Source organism: Desmodus rotundus, chromosome 8 (assembly GCF_022682495.2).
Source record: "Desmodus rotundus isolate HL8 chromosome 8, HLdesRot8A.1, whole genome shotgun sequence".
In the NCBI taxonomy this organism is placed as follows: Eukaryota; Metazoa; Chordata; class Mammalia; order Chiroptera; family Phyllostomidae; genus Desmodus; species Desmodus rotundus.
In genome coordinates this window covers 8,607,791-8,628,351 of record NC_071394.1, presented here as the reverse complement: position 1 = coordinate 8,628,351, position 20,561 = coordinate 8,607,791, and the positions used below count along the sequence as shown (strand labels likewise).

Sequence of the window (20,561 nt, the reverse complement as noted above, 5' to 3'; positions counted from 1 at the left end):
GATTAATGCTTACTGGGTAGGTCTGCGCGGGAGGGGCAGGGAGGGGGGTCTGCTGCCTTGGCAGCAAACTGGGGGAGTCATTCTGGTGGAAGGTGCCCAATCGACATAACTATACACACACAAAACATAACACCCCCCCACACACAAATGCAATGGGTGTTTATTCATAATGCGCTCTCCAAGTATACGTGGCAGTGCTTTGCGGAGTTTTTAATAATTTCAGGCATCATATCTCAGCTCTTATCACTTGTTCCCATCCACGCTAATACCCCACATATACTCAGAGCACACCCATAAATACCCTTTCTTTTCTCCTCTCTTCATAGTACTTATTCCAAACGCTGCCCTTTCCCCAGCCCTAGGAGAGCGCCCAGCCGCCCGGGACGTGAGTAGCGTGGCCGCGAGAACACGGTGTATTCTCAGCGTAGGGAGCTCAGCTGTTCCGCCTGCGATGATTTAAGCACGCAGGACCAGTAAACGGCCAGTCACAGCGAGTGGTGCGCCACAGGAACAGCAGAGAAAGGGACCGGGCTTGAGCCGGCGCAAAATGGTAGGCGAGCGCAGTGTAATTAATGCTTCGACCTGACTATTTACATCCGACTGCTCCGCGCACTAGAGTACCAGGCGCAAAGCCTGAGTCTCCTCCCCCCGCCCCTCCCTCAGCAGAGGCGCCCCTCCCGGTTTCCCAAAGGTGGGGGAGGGGGGCTGTAAAAAGATCTTCTCTCGCGATCCCGCCCACCGGCCCTTTATAGGCGAGGGTCTGCGAGCCGGAGGACCCCCCAGCTGCGCTTCTCCCGGCGGCTGCTGCTACCACCGCCTTTCACGCGTCGCGCCTGCAGCCTTCCTACCCTCCCACCCACCCCCACCCCCCATCCCCGCCTTGCGAAGGGCTGGGCTAGTCCAAGGCTTGGCGGGAAAAGGACTGGGTGGGCTGAACCGATATAAAACCGGCTTATCTGACTTGCTGTAGTAATTCCAACGAGAGGCAGAGGGAGCGAGCGGGCGGACCCGCCGGGGTGAGCCGAGCGAGCCGGGCGAGTCGAGTCGCGCTCGGAGCGCCCAAGCCAGGCAGATCCGGAGTGAAAGGGGTGCTCCTCCGCCTCCGGCCCAGCCACCTCCTCCCGGCCCTTCCCGCCGACCCCTGCCGGCGATCCGTAACCCTCGCCCCATCCAGGAAACTTTGCCCCTTGCAGCGGGCGGGCACTTTCCCCTGGAACTTATACAACAGCCGACGAGGACGCGCTCTCTGGACGCGGAGAGGCTCTTCTGTCTATTTACGGAGACCCTTCTCCCCGCTGCTGACGACGACCCGCTCCTCTGAAAGGCGCCCCTGGACGCTGGATTTCCTTCGGATAGTGGGAAACCCGGTAAGCACCCACACCTACTTGTCTTTTATTTATTTTCCTACCGGTTTATGGGCGCGATGAGTCCAATACCCGAATTGGGGTGTCTTTTCTCCCATTCCTGTACTATTGACACTTACCAGAGTAGTTGGGGTAGGTCGGGGTAGGGTAGAGTGCTTGATCAAGATGGGAGCGTGGAATGCAAGAGAAAACGGGAGTGCGTATTTCAAACAAGCCTTTGGAGATTTTTGCCGATGGATATTGACGCAGAGTCCGGCCGGCTGGACATTTCTGCTTTATTGCATTAATTGCTTTGAGGTCTTTTTCGGGGGGGAGGGAGGGAGGGGTAAGCTATGCTTCGTGTTGGGCAAAAAGCCCTTTGCATCTTGAGCTCCTTGGAGTAAGGATTGCATATCCTTTGGTGTGATCTAGAGAACTCGCGCAGCCTCCGACTTTTCCCCAGTCTCCGAAAGGACATTTAAATTTCAGCTTTTTTGACCGCATTCCTGACAGCCGGAGACACTGCGGCGCGGGGCGGCGTGCCCGCCGATTCCTCCGGCGTTTCCAATCCGTCCCCTGCTCCTTTTCCGAAGTTGGCATTTGGCTTCTAAAAAGAAGAGTATAATTAAAGACCTTGGTGTACGGAGGTGTTAGGACTTGGTATTGCAGAGGCGCAGGGAGGCAGAGAGGGAAGGCTGGAGCAGTGATGTGTCTGAGCCTCCTGGATTCTTTGATTTAGAAAACCAGGGCAAATCTCCGCGCCCAGCCTTGACTCCCCCGCCGCCTCGGTGTCCCCGCGCCCCTTAGATGTGGAGGGACCGCCAGGAGCCAGGCTCCGGGCTTTTTCAGAACAGCTGCTATCCTACGCGGGTGAAGGGAAGGGCGCCCCCGCTCCGGGCGCGGAATCGCAGCTGGGGCTCTGGCGCAGTTGCGTAGCTGTATTGGGTGTTGAAGGGAGGTGCCCCTATTATTCTCCAATACCCCCCCTTTATTTGGGCAGGGGGGTGTTAAGGGCCGCGGCTGAACTCGCCGCCCCAACCCGCGAGGAAAAAGAAGAAAAGCCGGCAAAGAAGAGAGGGGGCGCCGAAAGGGTGGGGATGGAGAAGGAGGCTGGGAGGGGCGGTGGCGCCCGCGGGGAAAGGAGCGCAGCGAGGGTGCGAGCGAGAAAGGGAGCAGCCGCTCCCGCCGCAGCGCCTCTCTCCTTCTCCTTCAGGTGGCGCAAAACTTTTCGGGGTTGGCAGATTGTATTCCCCACCGCCGCCTCTCCCGACCTCTTCCCGAGGCCAAAGCCGATTTCGATTGCTCTGCGGCTGCGGCTGCGGCGCCTAGTCCTAAGGTTTTGCGCTCTGGGCTCCGGTGGGACCGAAGTCCCGCTGGCGCTCTGCAGCTGGCTCACCAAGTATGTGTCCGAGATAGGAGGTCCCACTATAAGGGGTTAAGGGGTGTCCTTTTGGCCCCCACCCTTCTCGCCACTGGCCCATTTTGGGATACCGCTGGAAGGGGAGTGGTTCGTGATTGTGGCGCGCACTGCGCGCTGCGCAGGGTTGAGGCACCAACCTAGACCCCCCCTTAACTTAACAATTGCCCCCTTTGTGTGCCCCCTTCAGCAGCCTGCCGCGATGCCCCTCAACGTCAGCTTCGCCAACAGGAACTATGACCTCGACTACGACTCGATGCAGCCCTATTTCTTCTGTGACGAGGAAGAGAACTTCTACCACCAACAACAGCAGAGCGAGCTACAGCCTCCGGCGCCCAGCGAGGATATCTGGAAGAAATTCGAGCTGCTGCCCACCCCGCCCCTGTCGCCCAGCCGCCGCTCTGGGCTCTGCTCGCCCTCCTACGTTGCGTTCGCGTCCTTCTCCCCCAGGGATGTTGATGACGGCGGCGGTGGCAGCTTTTCCACCGCAGACCAGCTGGAGATGGTCACCGAGCTGCTGGGAGGAGACATGGTGAACCAGAGCTTCATCTGCGACCCGGACGACGAGACGCTTATCAAAAACATCATCATCCAGGACTGTATGTGGAGCGGCTTCTCTGCCGCCGCCAAGCTGGTCTCCGAGAAGCTGGCCTCCTACCAGGCTGCGCGAAAAGACGGCGGCAGCCGGAGCCCCGCCCGAGGGCATGGCGCCTGCTCCACCTCCAGCCTGTACCTGCAGGACCTGAGCGCCGCCGCCTCTGAATGCATCGACCCCTCCGTGGTCTTCCCCTACCCTCTCAATGACAGCAGCTCGCCCAAGCCCTGCTCCTCCCCTGATTCCACCGCCTTCTCTCCGTCCTCGGACTCGCTGCTCTCCTCGGCCTCCTCCTCCCCACGGGCCACCCCCGAGCCCCTGACCCTCCACGAAGACACACCACCCACCACCAGCAGCGACTCTGGTAAGCTGGACCCCCGCAGGTCTGACAAAGGGGACGGGCTGGCTGGCTGTCTTTATTACTCTCATTGGCCGCTAATTCTGCTGGCCACTTCATTTGACACCGTCTCTTCTCTTTTCTGATGTTTGGGAAAGAAATAGCTGATCTGGAAAGATCTGCGAACTCCAGCGTCCCAGAAACACTGGGCTTTACTCTTCCCTCCCATCCCTTCCCTTTAAGACCGCCCTAGTAGCCAACCCTTTCCTTACCTTCCCACCCCTTAGGAATTTCGTTTGGATTTTAAATCTTCCTGATTTATCTTGCAACTCAATCCATTCCCTCTTACCTTTCTGAAGCACTTTAATTGCCCTAGGGGGAAGGGGGTAGTGTGGATAAGATTAAGGGAGGATGGATCTCTTTGAGAGAAAAAAGTACCTCCCTCTTCCTTTCTGAGAAGTGTTGGAATGTAAAGGACTGCAGGTCTTCCGAATTGAAGAGGGGCTGTGGACAGAGGCAGGGCAGCCTCCGGCCCCAGGCTGCAAGCTAGTGAAAGTGCCTGAGTGAAGGAGCTGAGAGGATAGGATCTTTTCAGCCTCTTTTGAACAGTTACAAGCAAATCCTTTCCAAAATTGGACTTCTCTTCCTTCCCCCACCCCCTAGGACTTTGGCAAAGCTGCAAGATTTTTTTTTCCCCCCCGCACTTCCAGTAAAATAGGGAGTTGCTAAAGTCTTACCAAGAAATTTGCAGCTATCCTTTGCAACATCTGAAGGGTTCTTGGTAAAGTCCCTTAAAAATAGGAGGTGCTTGGGAATGTGATGTGTTTTGGGTGTGTCCAAAGCCTCATTAAGTCTTAGGTAAGAACTGGCATCAATATTGTATCCTGGTAAATTGTCGTTTTCTTGCCTGTGCCATAAATCCAGCTGTCATTCTGCCTTCATGGGGGGAAGAGCGAGGATGACTGGCTAGTTTTGTGCCAGGGTCCTTCCTCCTATAGTAATATCTTACATTTATATAGCACTAATTTAATGTAGTCATTGATTATTTAAGGAAATGTTGTTAACCGGGTGATTCCTATTTCCTTTCTTAAAGAGGAAGAACAAGAAGATGAGGAAGAAATTGATGTTGTTTCTGTGGAAAAGAGGCAGCCCCCTGCCAAAAGGTCAGAATCGGGGTCACCCTCTTCCGGAAGTCACAGCAAACCTCCTCACAGCCCACTGGTCCTTAAGAGATGCCACGTGTCTACCCATCAGCACAATTACGCAGCGTCCCCCTCCACTAGGAAGGACTACCCTCCCTCCAAGAGGGCCAAGTTGGACAGTGGCAGAGTCCTGAAGCAGATCAGCAACAACCGCAAATGCTCCAGCCCCAGGGCCTCCGACACAGAGGAGAACGACAAGAGGCGAACCCACAACGTCCTGGAGCGCCAGAGGAGAAACGAGCTGAAACGCAGCTTTTTCGCCCTGCGCGACCAGATCCCGGAGTTGGAAAACAACGAAAAAGCCCCCAAGGTAGTTATCCTTAAAAAAGCAACGGCTTACATCCTGGCCATCCAAGCGGAGGAGCAAAAGCTCATTTCAGAAAAGGACGTATTGCGGAAACGACGGGAACAGTTGAAACACAAACTTGAACAGCTACGGAACTCTTGTGCATAAAAGCTGACCTATTGGAGGGAGGAACTAGAACCACTTATGACTTCTCAGTTGTTACTAAGAGAAAGTAAGGGAAAAGGTTCCTTCTGACAAAAAGGCAGAATTTATTAGATCTCCGAACTTTTTCTTTCTCTCCCAAATGCATGGTAAAGTGCAACCGCACAACCTTGGCTGGGTCTTAGGACTGAAAGGCGTGGCCATAATGTAAACTGCCTCAAATGGAACATTGGGCATAAAAGAACTTTTTTTATGCTTGCCATCTTTTCTCCCCCCACCTTTAACAAATTTGTATTTAAGAATTGTTTTTTTAAAAAAGATCTTAAAATTTCCTTTGTAAATACGGCCATCAAATGTAAATAACTTTAATAAAACGTTTATAAGTAGGTATACAAGATTACAAACCATGTATGATAAACCATAATTTTTTTATTTAAATACATTTTCCTTTTTAAAATTGATTTTTTTTATTGTTTTTAGAAAAAATAAAATATCTGGCAAATATATACTTGAGCCAAATCTTAAGTTTGTGACTGTTTTGTTTCTTTGCTTAATTCGCTTTTTCGTCAATTACAAATTAACAGAATTTGGCCCTTGAAGCAGTGAGTTTCAGGGATGGGAAGAGAAGTTACTTAGGAAAGGACAAGGGCTTTGAAATGGGTCTGGGGCCTTAAGGTCTTTAACTTATCAGGGTTATAAGATGCTTCCTGGAGATTGGTGATAAAGGACCAGAGTTGATACTTTAAAGAATAAAAGAGCAGTAAGATGGTGAGCCCTGTGAGAGGCAAAAGGGTGTTAGAGATTAGAGATAACAGGTATACAAGGGGTGGGTTGAGGGCTTGGGGGTTGGGAGGAGAATGAAGAAGAAACCCTCTTTTGTTAGCCGGTGTCATTCCCCAGTTCCATTCACACCCAGGGTTCTGCCCAGTGAAAGAGTAGATGGGGGAAGAAGCATGGAAATCAAATTTTGCTGCTTGCCCAATCCTACCAGGTGGCAGGCCTTCGGCATCGGTTATCGAGAAGCTCTGGGAGGCATGTTGTTAACCTTAATTTTATAAGCAAGGAAATAATAGAAATTCAGAGAGGTGACTTCTCTGTGGCCATACAGATGATGAAAGGCAGCATCCGAGTCCCACCTGTGTTGAAAAACACTCACCACTTCACGCCTGTCTTAGCTTATCCAAAAGCGCAGAGATCAAGAATGTTTTGGGTTGAGGGCCCGATGGACTGCTGTGTCCTAACCATACTCTACTGCCTGGGAGCCAGGCATTCTAAGTATTTTTCTGGTCCAACACCGCAGCAACCCTGTGAAGGAGGTACTGTGGATTTCCTCACAGTGGAAGGGGAAACTGAGGTACAGAAAATCTTATCCGTGTGGCTGAGGTCCACCAGCAATGATGAGTAGAGCTGGGATTCAAACGCAGGCTATCCACTCTTACACGGCTTGACCACTTCGCAAAGAGGCCAGAAGGAATCAAAGGGCCACACACGTGCCAACAGGAGTCACCAGTCTAGTGGGTTCTGTGTCTTTCATTTCAACCGGCAGGCCCTGTCGGACGTCAGGCCCCCGTTGTTTGTTTTACTTTGTTGTTCATTGTTTAATTTTTCCTTCCACATTGAGACGTCCAGAACTCATACTGCCTCCTACCTTAGCCATTCGTTGAGATTCAGCAGTTGCTCTGGGGAAGCAGCCAGTTTAGAACTGCTACTGTTCAGGTCATAAAATAAAATATAATTACTCTTTGTCGTGTGAGTCATTATTTTGGAAACAACAGACTCCCAGCCTCTTTCACACACGGACAATTATGACACATGCTCATCCCTGGAACATGAAAAGGCATTTTTGAATGTAGATATTATTAATTATGAGCCTTTGAAAACCTACAGCCCGAGCCAGAAACTTGAACATTGACCACATAGGTAAATGGAAGCTACTATCGCTGTTCTAATTATCTCATTGTCTCAGCCTCACAGGAGATCTTCAGATTTCTGTCCTCTTTGGGATTTTAATCCACCACCACCCATAAATCAATAGGTAATTACTGTCTGGCTCTGGCCCCTACAATAATTTAATCAAGCCCTTTATGTCTTTTTCTTGGTTCTTTATTTTGGGTTCTAAGTGCTTCACGTTGTCCCACCCTATGTCCTAAAGTCAAAGGCAGATGAGATCCACAGAAGCTGCGTGGTTCAAAGTGTCACGATATGGCAGGGGCGATCTCAAATGGTTCACTCTTTGCCCTTCTGTGGCTGGACAGTGGCCCTGGAGTGACTCACTTGGGAACCCAGAAGGTGTTAGTTTGAATCACTAAATCCGGGCAAGCCCACAGAACACCAGAGAGTGTTCCTCACTAGGAAAACAACTCCCCATTCCAGAGGCTCAGGAAACAACTTCAGGGATGCAGAGCCTGGCTGTGGGGATGGAAGGGGCACCATTCCAAAAACCTCTTTGGCTCACATCTTAGGTTTAGGAAGCCAGGAACAGTCTTTCCGTAAAGTCAGGCTGATCTTGACCCCGACACAAACTGGCCCTCAGAGCCAATCTAGAGAGTCCCCAGAGTCTATGCCATTGTGTAATCTATTTTGTAGGTTTAAAAAAAACAAAACAAAAACAAGAGTTGGAGATGGAGGGGGAGGAGTGCGCAATTCGGTTGGACTACACCAGAAGGAATAAGCTAATACTGACTGTGGCTTTTACCTAGGAGACTGCAGGAATTACTGGCCCCCCCTACAGGATTCCTGGGGTGGTTTTTTTAGGGATGGAATGTGCAAAGAGGAAGGAAGTGTTATTCTATGCTTCCATTTGGAAGCAAAAAAGGAAATCCAGCTTATAAAACTAATCGAATTTTTAAATGAACAAAATTTTCACAATCCCAGCCTAATGCTTTGGTTCCTCACAGCTGGGATATGCATGTAGAGTTCTCAGCTGGTATTTAAGACAAACTCTGGCGCAAAGCTTGGGAAAGAGGACGAAAAAGTTGTGTTCAGGGGTTTTCTGTGGTTTGTTTGCAATAACCTATGATTGGCTCCATCAATAATAATTTTTTAGTAGACATGCTAAGGCCTCCTGAAATATTTCTTCCCAACAATAAGTAACACTTAGGCTAGAGAATGCTGATGGATGTCCCCCAACACTATAAATGCACTGGTACTTTTTACAAAAGGCTCCTCCTTTAAGGTTATAGACCACGACAGGCCTATTTCAAAGCAGTAGGGTAGAAACAAGCTAACAGGATGAGAACAGAGAGCCATCTAGAAAAATAAAATAAAACTAAAAAGACTCTACCACCTGCCATGAAAGCTGAGGCAATAATCTTTCTTCTAGACCCTCTGGGAGAGAATTCAGACTAGTTCCAAGTTTAGAAGAAATATCCAAGAATGTTTGCTTTGCCAACTTGGTTTGAGGTGAGTCTCAAAAAACTCTGAGTTGATTTCACATTTTGTTTTTAATTTTCTTTCTTTCACTCTCAGCCTACACTAATCTTTTTAGGAAAACACAGTTGAAGGGAATGAGTGTTAATGGGATGTAGATCTGAGGAGGTTAAAAGGAATGTCCTTTGTTTCTAAATAACGCCTGGGAGCTCAGCCACAATCCCCAACACTTTCTACCCATTGTCACCCTGTCAGCCCATCAGGGGTAAAACACTCTAGTGCAGTCGGAGGTCTCTAGGGGTAGGGAAGGGGACAGCTTGGGGAGAGACAATTAGCCTTTATTACACACCTACTGTCTGCCTTACCCTCACAACAGCCCAGCAGGAGAGTAATTCTTGAATACGACAATACTGAAGTTCAGACAAGTTCAATAGCTCTCCCAAAGTCACCCAAGTACCAACAGTAAAAACTACAGTAATAGTAGATAATGTTTACTATGTGCTAAACACTTTACATGCATTATCTTATTTCGTCCTCAAAGCAACTCTTAGGAAGTAAATTGTATTTCTAATCCCATCGTACACATAAGGAGATTGAAACTTGGAGAGATTAAGTAATTTGCCTGCATTTACAGAGCTAACAAAATGGTGAAGGGATTATTCATTTGTTCATAAATATTTATTGAGAACCTACTGTGTGCCCACACTGTGTTGGGAAGAAATATTAAGATAAAGGCAATAGATAAGGTCCTAGACCTATGGACTATTGGAGAACAGAGAAAATCAGCAGTTGGACTCCTAAGTTACTTTACAAACACTTTTGAGTGTTTACTATGTAGCTGGAGAGAGTTGAAGTTCTGAGAGCTGCTGAAGACTCCCCAGTTTCCCCCCAGGGAAAATGAATAAGGGTTGGAGCCTGGGAAATGCTGGCTCCAACCCTTAGGAACAGAGGAACAAGGGAAAAAACATTGTCAGTGGGATGGAGGGAAGCTAGGAGAAAGTGGTCTAACCAAAGGAAGGAAGTCCTTCTATCAGAGGTGTCAAAAGCAGCAAGAGATGCAACAGGAAGTGCGGAGAATGGCACATTGGACTAAGCAATATGGCAACGTCTTCCTGGCTACACTTCCTCCCCAGTGGGACAGCAGTCCCATCAACCCAGGATGGTCCCTCTCCACTCCCTTCATTCAATCTGTCACTTGAAACAGCTGCCTGAGCATTTCCCCAGCCCCCGGCCTTCCTGCAATACCTCTAACAGGAGTTCCCACAGGGCGATTTCTGGATCATCAGCATCAATATCACCTGAGACTTTGTTAGAAATACAAACACATACAGCAGTCTGAGGTTTCAATTTCCACAGTTTCAGTTAGCTGTGGTCAACTGTGGCCCCAAAATACTAAATGAAAAATCCCAGAAATAAACAATTGATAAGTTTTAAATTGCTCACCATTCCGAGTAGTGTGATAAAATCTCACCGTCCTAACAGGGTCATGAGTCACCCCTTTTTCCAGCAGATCCACGCTGCAATCCCCACCCATTAGTCACTTAGCCGGCTAGGTTATCAGATTGGCTGTCATGGTATCACAGTGCTTGTGTTCAAAACACCATCATTTTACTTAATAAAGGCCCCAAACTGCAAGAGTAATGATGCTGGGAATTTGGTTACACCAAAGAGAAGCTGGCAATTGCTTCCTTTAAGAGAAAGTTGAAAGTTTGGTACTATCTGTGGTTTCAGGCATCCACTGGAGGTGTCAGAACACATCCTCGGCAGATAAGGGGTGACTACCATTGCCACTCTGAATCAGAATCTCAGGAGCTGGGCCCCAAGAGCTTGAAAAGATTCCAGAACCACTGCTTTCTCTATCACTGCCACCCAGGGATCTTTCTGAATCACAGACAAGAGGGAGTATGCCTTTCCCCTGCTTAAAACCTTTCATCAGGCTCCTGCTATCCTGCAGATGAAGTCCAAAGACATCCTACACCTACAAGGTCCTCCACATACTGACTCCCAGGTCTTTTTGCTCCAATTTCTCCAGTGACATTAGAAAAGTATTTACATAAATAATTAACTAAATTGAAGAACCTAAAGTAGTGGGGTGAGGAAGAGCAAGTCTAATGGGGTCATCTAACAGCCTCAGGGCATCAGGAAAGATGTTCAACCCAGACATGGAGAATGGGCAGGAGTTAGTCAAACCAAAGATCCTGAGACCTGGTACGGGAGAGAGAAAGACATGCTCAGGGAACCCAGAGCAAACCAGAAGAGGAGGAGTGGGACATAAAAGAGAAGAACATCCTCGGGGTGGGCCCCAAGCCAGAACACCCAGGGGCCTCAAGAAAGGGGTTGGGCCCTGGCTGGATAGCTCAGTTGGTTAGAGCATCATCCCCATATGCCAAGGTTGTGGGTTTGACCCCCAGTCACAGCACATAGTAGAAGAATCAACCAATGAATGCATAAATAAGTGGAACAACAAAATAATCTCTCTCTCTCTCTCTCCCCCTCCCCCTTCCTCCCTCTCTAAAATCAATCAATAAATTTTTAAAAAAATTTTTTTAAGAAAAAGGTTGGGACTGATTAAAGACAGACTCTGAAGTGGGGAAGCTTACATCATTCCTACCGTGTCTGTCCGAATCCACTGGTCACTGTGGCACCATCCCCGCAGCCTTGGGTTGTGGCCAAGTCAAAAGTCACGGTACTAAAACTAGGACATCCGACTCTCTCTGCACAGCCATTGTCTGTATCATTGTATTCCATGCCTTTGCCAGCTACATGGGTCTGTGAGGCCAGACCAAGTAATCGCAAATATTATGCTCTTTCCAACCGAGAGGTCATGGTGATAATAAAACTAATCATAACAACACTGACATTTATCGAGTGTTTCCTATGGGCCTCGTACTGTGCAAAGTACTTCACATGCATTTTCTCCTTGAATCTTCTGACAACCAACTGAATAAGTAACTATGATTCTGACCATTTTACAGATGAGAAAAATGACTCAGAAAAACATTAAGTAAATCGCCCAAGGGCGCTCAGTGAAGAAATGGAAGAGAGGGAATGCAAGCCCGGCCCAATTCCTTAGCTGCTCTATCAGATCTCTGTAATCCTTTAGAATGTTCCAAAGCCCCACAAACTATGACTTGTGCCAGTCTGAGATTTTTTTTTTAATTTACTGAATAAATCTGACACATAAACTTGTACAAATTTAAGGTGTGTGGTGGGTTACTCTGATACCAACATTTTTTTAATTTATTGTTGTTCAGTTACAGTTGTCCTGCCTTTTTCCCCCATTGCTCACCCCTACCCCACCCCCATACTAACATTTTTAAGGCTGTTTCAGCTGCTTTGAACTCTGAGCAAAGTACACTGTGTGACATGGGAAGGCCCCAGGTAAAGCCCTACAGATGCATTCCGGGATCCTGGGGGCCTCCCCAAGGCCTATAGCACCCCAGCGCCAAGAACTCAGTCAGCCACAAGCCACATCTCCACACTCCAGCCCCTGGGCGACACCAGAGTTCCTGAGGACAGACAGGCTTCCTAAGCTTGGTTCTCCGGACCCCCTGTCTCTTCTTAACAAACTAGGCTGTCGTTTCCCTCACCTCACAAATCTCCTGCCAGGCATCGAGACGGCTGCCTTTTCCACAATAAATTTGAAAATTTGCCATCGAATACCCCCAGTGCTGGCCTGTGGTTCACCAGCAGGCCTCTCACACCAGCAACTTTTAGAAACTGAGGTCCGACTTGAAGAAATCAGTCACTTGTGACTGTCAGGGTGGGAGGTTTAAATGCAATCAAGTGGGAGATGAGGGCAGTGGGAGCTGCCAGGGATCAGAGAACATTCTGCATGGAGAGGCCCCTCATATCATAAGGGCTGACCAGCTAACTTTGCAAACGAAAATGCTGAGGTCCCGGCAAGGGAAAGGCTGTGGAGAGCATACAGACATTCAGGAGCAGGTTGGGAGAGTCATTCGAGACTTTAGGCCCACTTTTAGGGAGGCCCAAAGGCATTGGGGCTGCGGGCATCCTTTCCTTCTTGCTGGCTAAGAAACCCCCGTCTCCTTTTGGAATTTCCTCGTGGCCACTATGGGCAGTCTTGCCGGGCCTAAGAAAGTGCCCTGCCCTGTTCTAGCCATGGAGATGCCTGAGGGAGATGAAGCTGATTTTTCTCCCAGGATGTTGAGACTTAACTGGAATGACCGAAGGACAGAACATCAGAGGTGCAAGCACATTCTTTCTCGTCACTGTCCCTGGAGAGACTGAGTTGTCAACTCTCTAGACAGTTGGAATGACCTGTGTCAAGCCTGTCTCAACCCTGGCTGCCCAGATCTTCAGCAGTCCTGGGAACTCTCCAATATCCTAGAAAATGCTGTTTAGGGTTAAATTAGCCAGTGGGCATTTCTATTTCTTGCAGCTAAAAAGCCCTGAATGACTGATTGAACATTCTTCAAGTTTGTTCCACAATATCACACTGCCTTGTTCTGGGGCGAGACAACAACCACGGTCCCCCCAAATGGCAAAGAGACAGAAACTAAAAGCCATCCCAAGGTATAAATACTACCAAGTCCTGGGCAGTAACATCTGAGTCGCATTTCACGGTCTCAGAGGCTGCATATTTTGCTCTTTGATTATCTACGTTTAAGGATAATTTGTATGGAGCTTCAGGCCCGCCCGCCCACCAACCTGAGAGTCGGATGTCTGGATGCTGCTGTGTCTCCACTCTCAGCGTCTAGAAGGACTTCCTCCTATCCAACCCAAATGAATTTGACACAGTTTAAATGTAAGTCTTAGCTTTAAAAGAGAACAAATGAAAACTCCACTTGAGAAATCATTCTTTTGTGACAGGTGTTGTTGTGAGAGTATTACATGTACCATTTAACCATCTCAGCAATTCTATGGGTTATGCACTATTATTAGCTCCATGATACTAAGTTAAAAACTGGCCCTCAGAGGTGGGAGTGTGGAAAATGACATGTCAAGGTCACGTAGCTAATAGCTGGTGGGCCTCAGGTGTAACCCAGTTTGTGTTGCTCTAAAACCCCATGCTGAATTATCTGGAGACACACCCTGCCCAGGTGGTTCTCAGTCCCAGACCCTGGCCCTGAGGCAGCAGAGGCAAGTATCAGAATCTTTTGAGAAATTGTTGTTGGAGAATATTTAATAAAGCATTTTATATTGGAAATGTAGAAAATGAACCAAAACACCTCAGGAAGTCAAGGGGGCTGCTGGATGTCTGCGAATGACTGGATCCGGGTGTCTCCAGGCCCACTGGGGTGTCCCATCACCGTGTCTCAGGTGAGGAGCCTTAGCCTCAGGTAGAGTAAGATCTCAGAGCAAATGAATGGTGGTGTCAGAACTGCAACCCTGAGAGAAATGAGGAAGGCACCCAGCCTCTCCCCATGTGACTTTTCTGGGTGGCCACATCCTTGCAGTCTTTCAAAACTGCAATCAGTACTCCCTTGAACCGGGATGTCTGTCCTGACGAATGGCAGGCAGTTCCGCAGCTTCGAAATCTTCTGTTCTCACCTTGAACTGCTCTTTATTAATTATTCCCTGATTATCAGCTGTTTGTGCTTTTCCAGGGCTGTCTCTGTGTGTGTTCAGGGAGTCCTCCTTTGCGCGGTTCCATGATAACTGAAACTAGACCTTGGTTACCTAGAATATGCAAAGTGAGGACATGATTCTTACATGGACAAGTTTCTGTTGTCATGGTACCTTGCAAATGAGGAGTGCCTGCATTCCATTTTTCTCTTAGCATGGTGTGTTAGTCTCCTAGGGCTGCCACAGCAAATCACCCCAAACTGGGTGGCTCATAACAACAGAAATTTATTCTCACAGGTGTTGGCAGGGTCACACTCCTTCGGAAGGGGGTCCTTCCTCACCTCTTCCCAGCTTCTGGCAAGGCCATAAGTCCTTGGCATTCTTTGGCTTGTACATGAATCACTCCAGTCTCTGCCTTGTCTTCACATGGCTTTCTTCCCTGTGTTTGTATGTATTTCTGTGTCTCCTCTTCCTCTTATTAGGAGGGCACCAGTCATTGGATGTAAGACCCACTCTAAACCAGTGTGGCCTCATCCTAACTAACTCCATCTGCAAAAATCCTACATGCAAACAAGGTCACGTCCTGAGTTTCCTGGCAGACATGAATTCTGAGGGACATTATTCAGTCTGGTGCAGAAGGGTAAGCGCATTTATCTATCCGCATAGATCTGTGCATAGACTCATTTCACCCTCCGTGCCTAATATGGGGATGCACACAGTAGGCCCTCGATAATCCTGGTTGGCCCCACTCGTGGAGCAGACCTGAGTGAGGGCAGCCATGAGCTCAGTTCTCTGTGCTTCCAGCCCTCTGCACAGCAAACTGCCCCCAAGCATCTTCCTTCCCCTTTCACAGGGCTTTCTCTTCCCACTGTCCTACCACCCTCGTCTTCTTTTCTCTTTCCTTCCTCCTCCTAGCCATAAATGGCTGGGCGGACGAGCACTCAGGGGAGCTGTGTGCACACCCCCATGCATTCTTGAGGTGAGGAACCCCCATCCCATTCAGCTGCCTCTGTTCCCCTTGCCCCATCCAAGAGATTCTTTACTCTGTGCTTTTAGGGTGCAAGGCCATCAGCATCCCCCTGAAAGCTGAACTAAACTTTCAGCCCTTACTCAAATATCCTCTCTTAGCCACACACCCTTCCGATTTTTTTTTCATTCCGCAGAAGTCCAAGTGAAAAATTTCCCCATTGTAAGTGCCGCCTGTGTCTTCCTCTTTCTTTAGTTTCTGGATGCTGGTTCACTTTTTCTGATTAAAAATTCATAGCAAGTTGTCACTTAATGAGCTTTCCGTTTGTGCCAGGCTGCATGCCAACCACTTGGCGCACACTGTGTCACTTATTCTTGACATAATTCCCACCTAACAGATGGGACTACTGAGGTCCTGAACAACTGGGTATTTTGCCCAAGGTCATAGAGCTAGGTCAAGATGGAGTCAGAATTTGAACCTGTGCATCAGATTCCATAGCACTTTCTCTTTGTCACATTCCAGAGTATGAAAGGGACCCTGGGTCATTTCATTCCACCACACAGCTTCCCAGCCAAGCTTCCAGAAAATATATAAGGCCATTGAGTAAGATCTGCCGTTTTCTTTAAAGGGTGAAAACAGGCTCTGCCCACTTCCCTGTTGCCTCTGAAATCATTGTGGGTAGGGGGTTGCTGTTAAAAGGGAACCCTGCAGAAAAAGTGACAGCCTGCAGATCGTTACAAAAAAATTCTCTTGGAATCAGTTTTTCTCATAGCAGCTGCTTTGGGCTTCTGGGTGCAATAACTTAAGCCTTAAAATGCAAACTTCTCACAATGCAAAAAAACTGCTTGTTGGCAGGTTTCCAGTGAACTTGATTCAGCATGCTCCAAGGGCTGGGGACAACAAGTCACAGTGTATCCTCAATCAGAGTCAACCAACAGCCTCACGTACCGGACACTCCAACCCTGGTAAACTTCTGTCACTTTCATGAGCAAACCTGTTCTGTTCTGCCTCTTTGCACCTGCTGTGATCTCTGCAGAATCACAGAGATTGTGATTCAGGAAGCTTCCCCTGAACCCCACTACGGTGTCCTTCCAGGCACCATAGCACCCAGGAAGGCATTTCTGCAGCTTACCACACCCTGTAGGAGTCCTTATCTGAACCCTAAATCAGCCCCTGATGGTTGATGATTCTCTCCCAGGGTAATGAGAGGGAGGGGCTTAGATCCTGCCCCAAGTCTACTAAGTCAGGACTCTGGGGTGGAGCTTAGAAATATGCACTTTAACTAGTTCTCCTGGTACTCTGGGGGAGATGTCTGAGGCCAAGCTTCCCAGAACTGAATAATGGCTTCATTTTCAACATTTTTATCCTGGGCTTAAAAAAAGAAAAATGGGCAAACACTTACACAGGGGTTCCTGTATTCTAGCCACTGTGTGCATTTCACACTATCAACTTACACAAGGGTCAGAAAAACCCTAGTGAGAAAAATACTATTATTATTCCTATTTTTCAGATAAGAACAGTGAGGCCCAAAGAGGTGAAGAAACTGGTCTGAGTTTACCCATTGAATAAACAGCAGGGCTGGCATATCTGTGCCTTCTTTAAATCATCTCATTTTAAAATTTAAATAATTTATTTGAATTTAATGTAAATTCTATGAGAACAGGGATTTTTTGGCTGTTTGTTCTTTTCTGGATACTCAGAGGCTGGAACACAGTAATCATCGATATGTATTTGTTGAATGAATGAATGGAAATGGAAACATTTAACATGGAATTGAGATGTCAGGTATGTATTTTTTTTCCTCATGCTCACTAAAAATACAGTGGCATAATTTATTCCCATTAAAAATATGTGTGCCACCTAAAATTATGTCATATTTCTCTCCTGGTATCTCTACCTCCGTTTGGGAGACTCTGGGGTCGAGGTGACCTCGACCTCACACTGACCACAATAAATTGCAATTTTCTCTTCCAGACTATGAGCTCCAGGAAACAGGCACTGGATTCATTCATCTTTGCACCCCGTGCCTGGGGTAAAACTCAACTACTGCTTCTTTATTCTTGCTAGAGGGAACTGATTTTAGATTTGACAAAATCTAAATCCTTCCAAATCCGTTGCAATCTGGAGGGAGACAACAGGGAGGCTGGACTAATGTCCACTAAAGGGAACACATCCAGGCCAGCGCTTCTGGGAAGTCTGGCTGATTCTTCATCCCAGGGACCATTTAATTCTTGGAGCTGGTGGCCTTTTTCATGCTGCCCGTATTTGGCAGATAAAAATCATGTCTTCCTTGCTATTCCCTACTGTATCTTCAGAACCTGCAAAGTGCCTGGCATGTGGAAGATGCTCAGTAAAAACTGTGGGGTGAATGCATAAATGAATGAGAAGTTGTTAAGTACGTTCTCATGAAGAAAGTATAAGATAAACTTCCCACTCACTTTCCTCTCTCCACCATCTCCTGGGGGTCTAATATGTCCATATAAAATTGCATTTGTGGGGGGCAATTTGGCTGGAAAGGTTGACTTGAAGTTGTGGGAGGAGCATGTTACATAAGCTGGAAAACTAATAATTAACCACATAAAAGAAGGGGGGATAATGGACTTTGCCAAGAAGAAGATATGCCCAGTCCTGCCCCATACCCCACTATGTACCTGAACTCCACTCCCCGGACTGTCAAATTCTGGGGTTGCCCCAATGACCTCACCAGCTGGCATGAGCATCAGCTCAGTATTCAGAATATTGGTTCTGCTCAGGATGAGATGCCAACAAGAATATCAGAAGCTAGTGGATGGGAGGCAGGCAGGCAGACAGGGAGGAAGTCAATGGTAATTAAATTTGCCTGGTGTCCTGCAGCCACGCCCAGAGCACACAGGAGAGAGACAGGCAGGAGCTGCCAAGGGCTGAGCAGTGAGGAAAGCATGAAGAAACGAAATGGAAAAGGGCACTGAGGGTCCTATCTTTGCAGGGAAGACCCAGTTTCAGAGAATATCCTGATGGATGGCTGAGACAGCCAGGCCAGAGGGGAAGAGGAAAAGAAGGCTGACAGTCACAGATCAGATCAGTCAGTGGGTTAGATGATATGTTCAGTCCTCTCCAACCCTGAGACTCTCCACAGAACGGTGAATGCATACAACAGCATGTATCCAATAGTGTGCTAATACTTTTACATTAAAAAGAGGGTCATCGTTTTCTAATACATCCAAGGGCCTGCACAGGGTCCAAGGAAGGGAAGGGAGAGGAGATAGTATACAAATAGCAAATGGAAGCTTCGACAGTGTTTCCTACCTGCCAGGCCCAACATGTTCATGATGGAATATTAGGTTATGTCCATCCAGCGGGGTACATCCTGTTACAACTGCCCTTTCATGTATGAGGAGATGTAGGCAGGTTGAACTCCATGGCCAAGGTCAGCAACAACTGGTGGTGGAACTAGGGTTTGACAGCATCCTCTCTGACACTGTATCTCACTGTGATAGACACCATGGCCCCCAAAGATCTGGAGCACCTTGATGTCCACCACCTGTGTGATTCTTCTCCCCAGGTATGGGCTGGACCTCATGACTCACCTATAATAAACACAAAAGTGATGGGATGTCTCTTCTGAGGTTAGGTCAATCAAAGACTGTAACCCCATCTGGAGCACTTTCTGGCACTCTCCATTAGAGCTCTCATTCTGTGGAAAGCCGGATGCCATACTTTGGGGCTGCATCATAGAGAGACCCACGTGGCCAGGAACTGACATCTCCAGCCAACAATCAGAGAGGACCTGAAGCCTGTCAAGAGCCAGGTAGCAACCCTTGGAAGGGAATTCTCCCCTAACCAGCCTGGAGGTGACTGCAGCTCTGATCAGTAAGAATATGTCCCTTAAAACCTCATGTTGTGGATTATATTGGGGAAAGTAGCTTGGCCCTTAATGAGTGCTCTTACCAAAGTTTACTTCCTTCCTTCCCCAACTCAAAACCCCTGGAGTTGCTATTTGCTCTTGAACTTGCTCAATCATGTTCCTGGGTGACCTGGTGAGTTCAGAAAATAACTGCTGCTGAGGAAATGGATTTTAGCTGCATCAGGAGAACCTTAGGTCAGAAGGAAGCTGGGGAGAAAGGGCTGGAGAAACAGAAGTCACAGCTGTCCAGTGCTTGCTGAGGAACTTTACTCACTCACATCAGTTCATGGAAACACAGTGAGAAAGAGAGGGTGGAACTTCAGGGCTGGGAGACACTGGGATGCGTCCCTGGAACAGCTGTGGGGTTGCCTCTGGGGGGTTTCCTGAAGAAAAATCTCTTTAGTGTGGTCCTGCTGGAAAGCAGGAGGTAGGTTATAACAGTTGATGTTTTTAAAATATTACTTATATATGTAATCTTGTATGAGCGTAGAGCACTGCTGATATTTTGGGAGAGGTAATTTTCTATTGTGGGGCCTGGCCTGTACATTGTAGGGTGTTTTGCAGTAAGCATCTCTGGTTTCTACCCAGTAGATGCCAGTAGCTGCCCCCTCCACCTCAGGTCATGTCAATCAAAAATGCCTCCAGACATGGCCAAATGTCTGTTATAGGGAAATGGGGAGGCAAAATCACTCCTTTACTTCCCCCTGAGAACCACTGTTGTAGAGTAAAAAAGCCTCGGAAATCATTGTATGTATTAAATGCTCACAAAGAGTTTGGGGAGACAAAATGCTTAGGACATAGTCATCACACAACTCAGAGCTCATGCTCCAGTAGAGCGGATGGATGTGTGAGCAGGTAATTGCTGCTAAGTGTGGCTGGCGCAGTAATGGAGAAATAAACAAGGAATGAGGCATGGACTGGGCTCTCTGGGAGTGGAGAGTGAGGAGATGTTTTAGTGGAGCCTTGATCTGAAACCCCTGGCCCTCTGCCACCTCCCCTCACTACTGTGATTCTTTTTTCAACACTCTGTTTCCTTCCAAACAATGAGTATAATTTGAAACTGATTTTTTTGTTTGTTTCCTTGTTAGTTTGTTTGTCTACCTCCTTCACCAGGCTATAAAGTCCATGAGAATAAGGACTGTTTCTGTCTTCCTTACCCTAGAAATTCTGTCCCCTGGCACAAGGTAGAGCTCAGAGCAGAGCTCACCAGGGCTCACCAGCTGTTAACCAAAAAATTTTAAAAATTTAAAAAATTTTAAAAAAAGAAAGAAAGAAAGAAAAGAAAAGGCAGGAGGAAGGAAAGAAAGGAGAGAAAATCTAGGGATTCCCCAGGCAGGAAATGTGGGAAAAGCCTTCCAGGCAGGGAATGGCATGTGCAAAGCCACAGAGGGGTCAACAAGATTGGCCACCTAATTTGCAGGGTCCAGTGCAAAATGAAAATGCAGGGCCTCTTGTTCAAATAGTATTAAGA

At 47.9% G+C, this 20,561-nt stretch overlaps 1 protein-coding gene across 2 annotated transcripts; it reads left to right on the top strand.

Moving 5' to 3' along the window:
* Window positions 1-945: 945 nt before the first annotated feature.
* MYC (MYC proto-oncogene, bHLH transcription factor) lies at window positions 946-5,867 on the top strand. Of its 2 annotated transcripts, none has more exons than XM_024572336.4 (3): window positions 946-1,367; window positions 2,954-3,719; window positions 4,786-5,867. In XM_024572336.4, exons 2-3 carry the CDS (start codon window positions 2,963-2,965, stop codon window positions 5,346-5,348), a joined length of 1,320 nt encoding a protein of 439 aa, XP_024428104.1. In that variant the 5' UTR covers window positions 946-1,367; window positions 2,954-2,962; the 3' UTR covers window positions 5,349-5,867. The 2 variants fall into 2 exon arrangements, with proteins under 2 accessions (XP_024428104.1, XP_024428103.1); XM_024572335.4 differs by having other exon boundaries at window positions 948-1,367; window positions 2,951-3,719.
* Window positions 5,868-20,561: the final 14,694 nt, after the last annotated feature.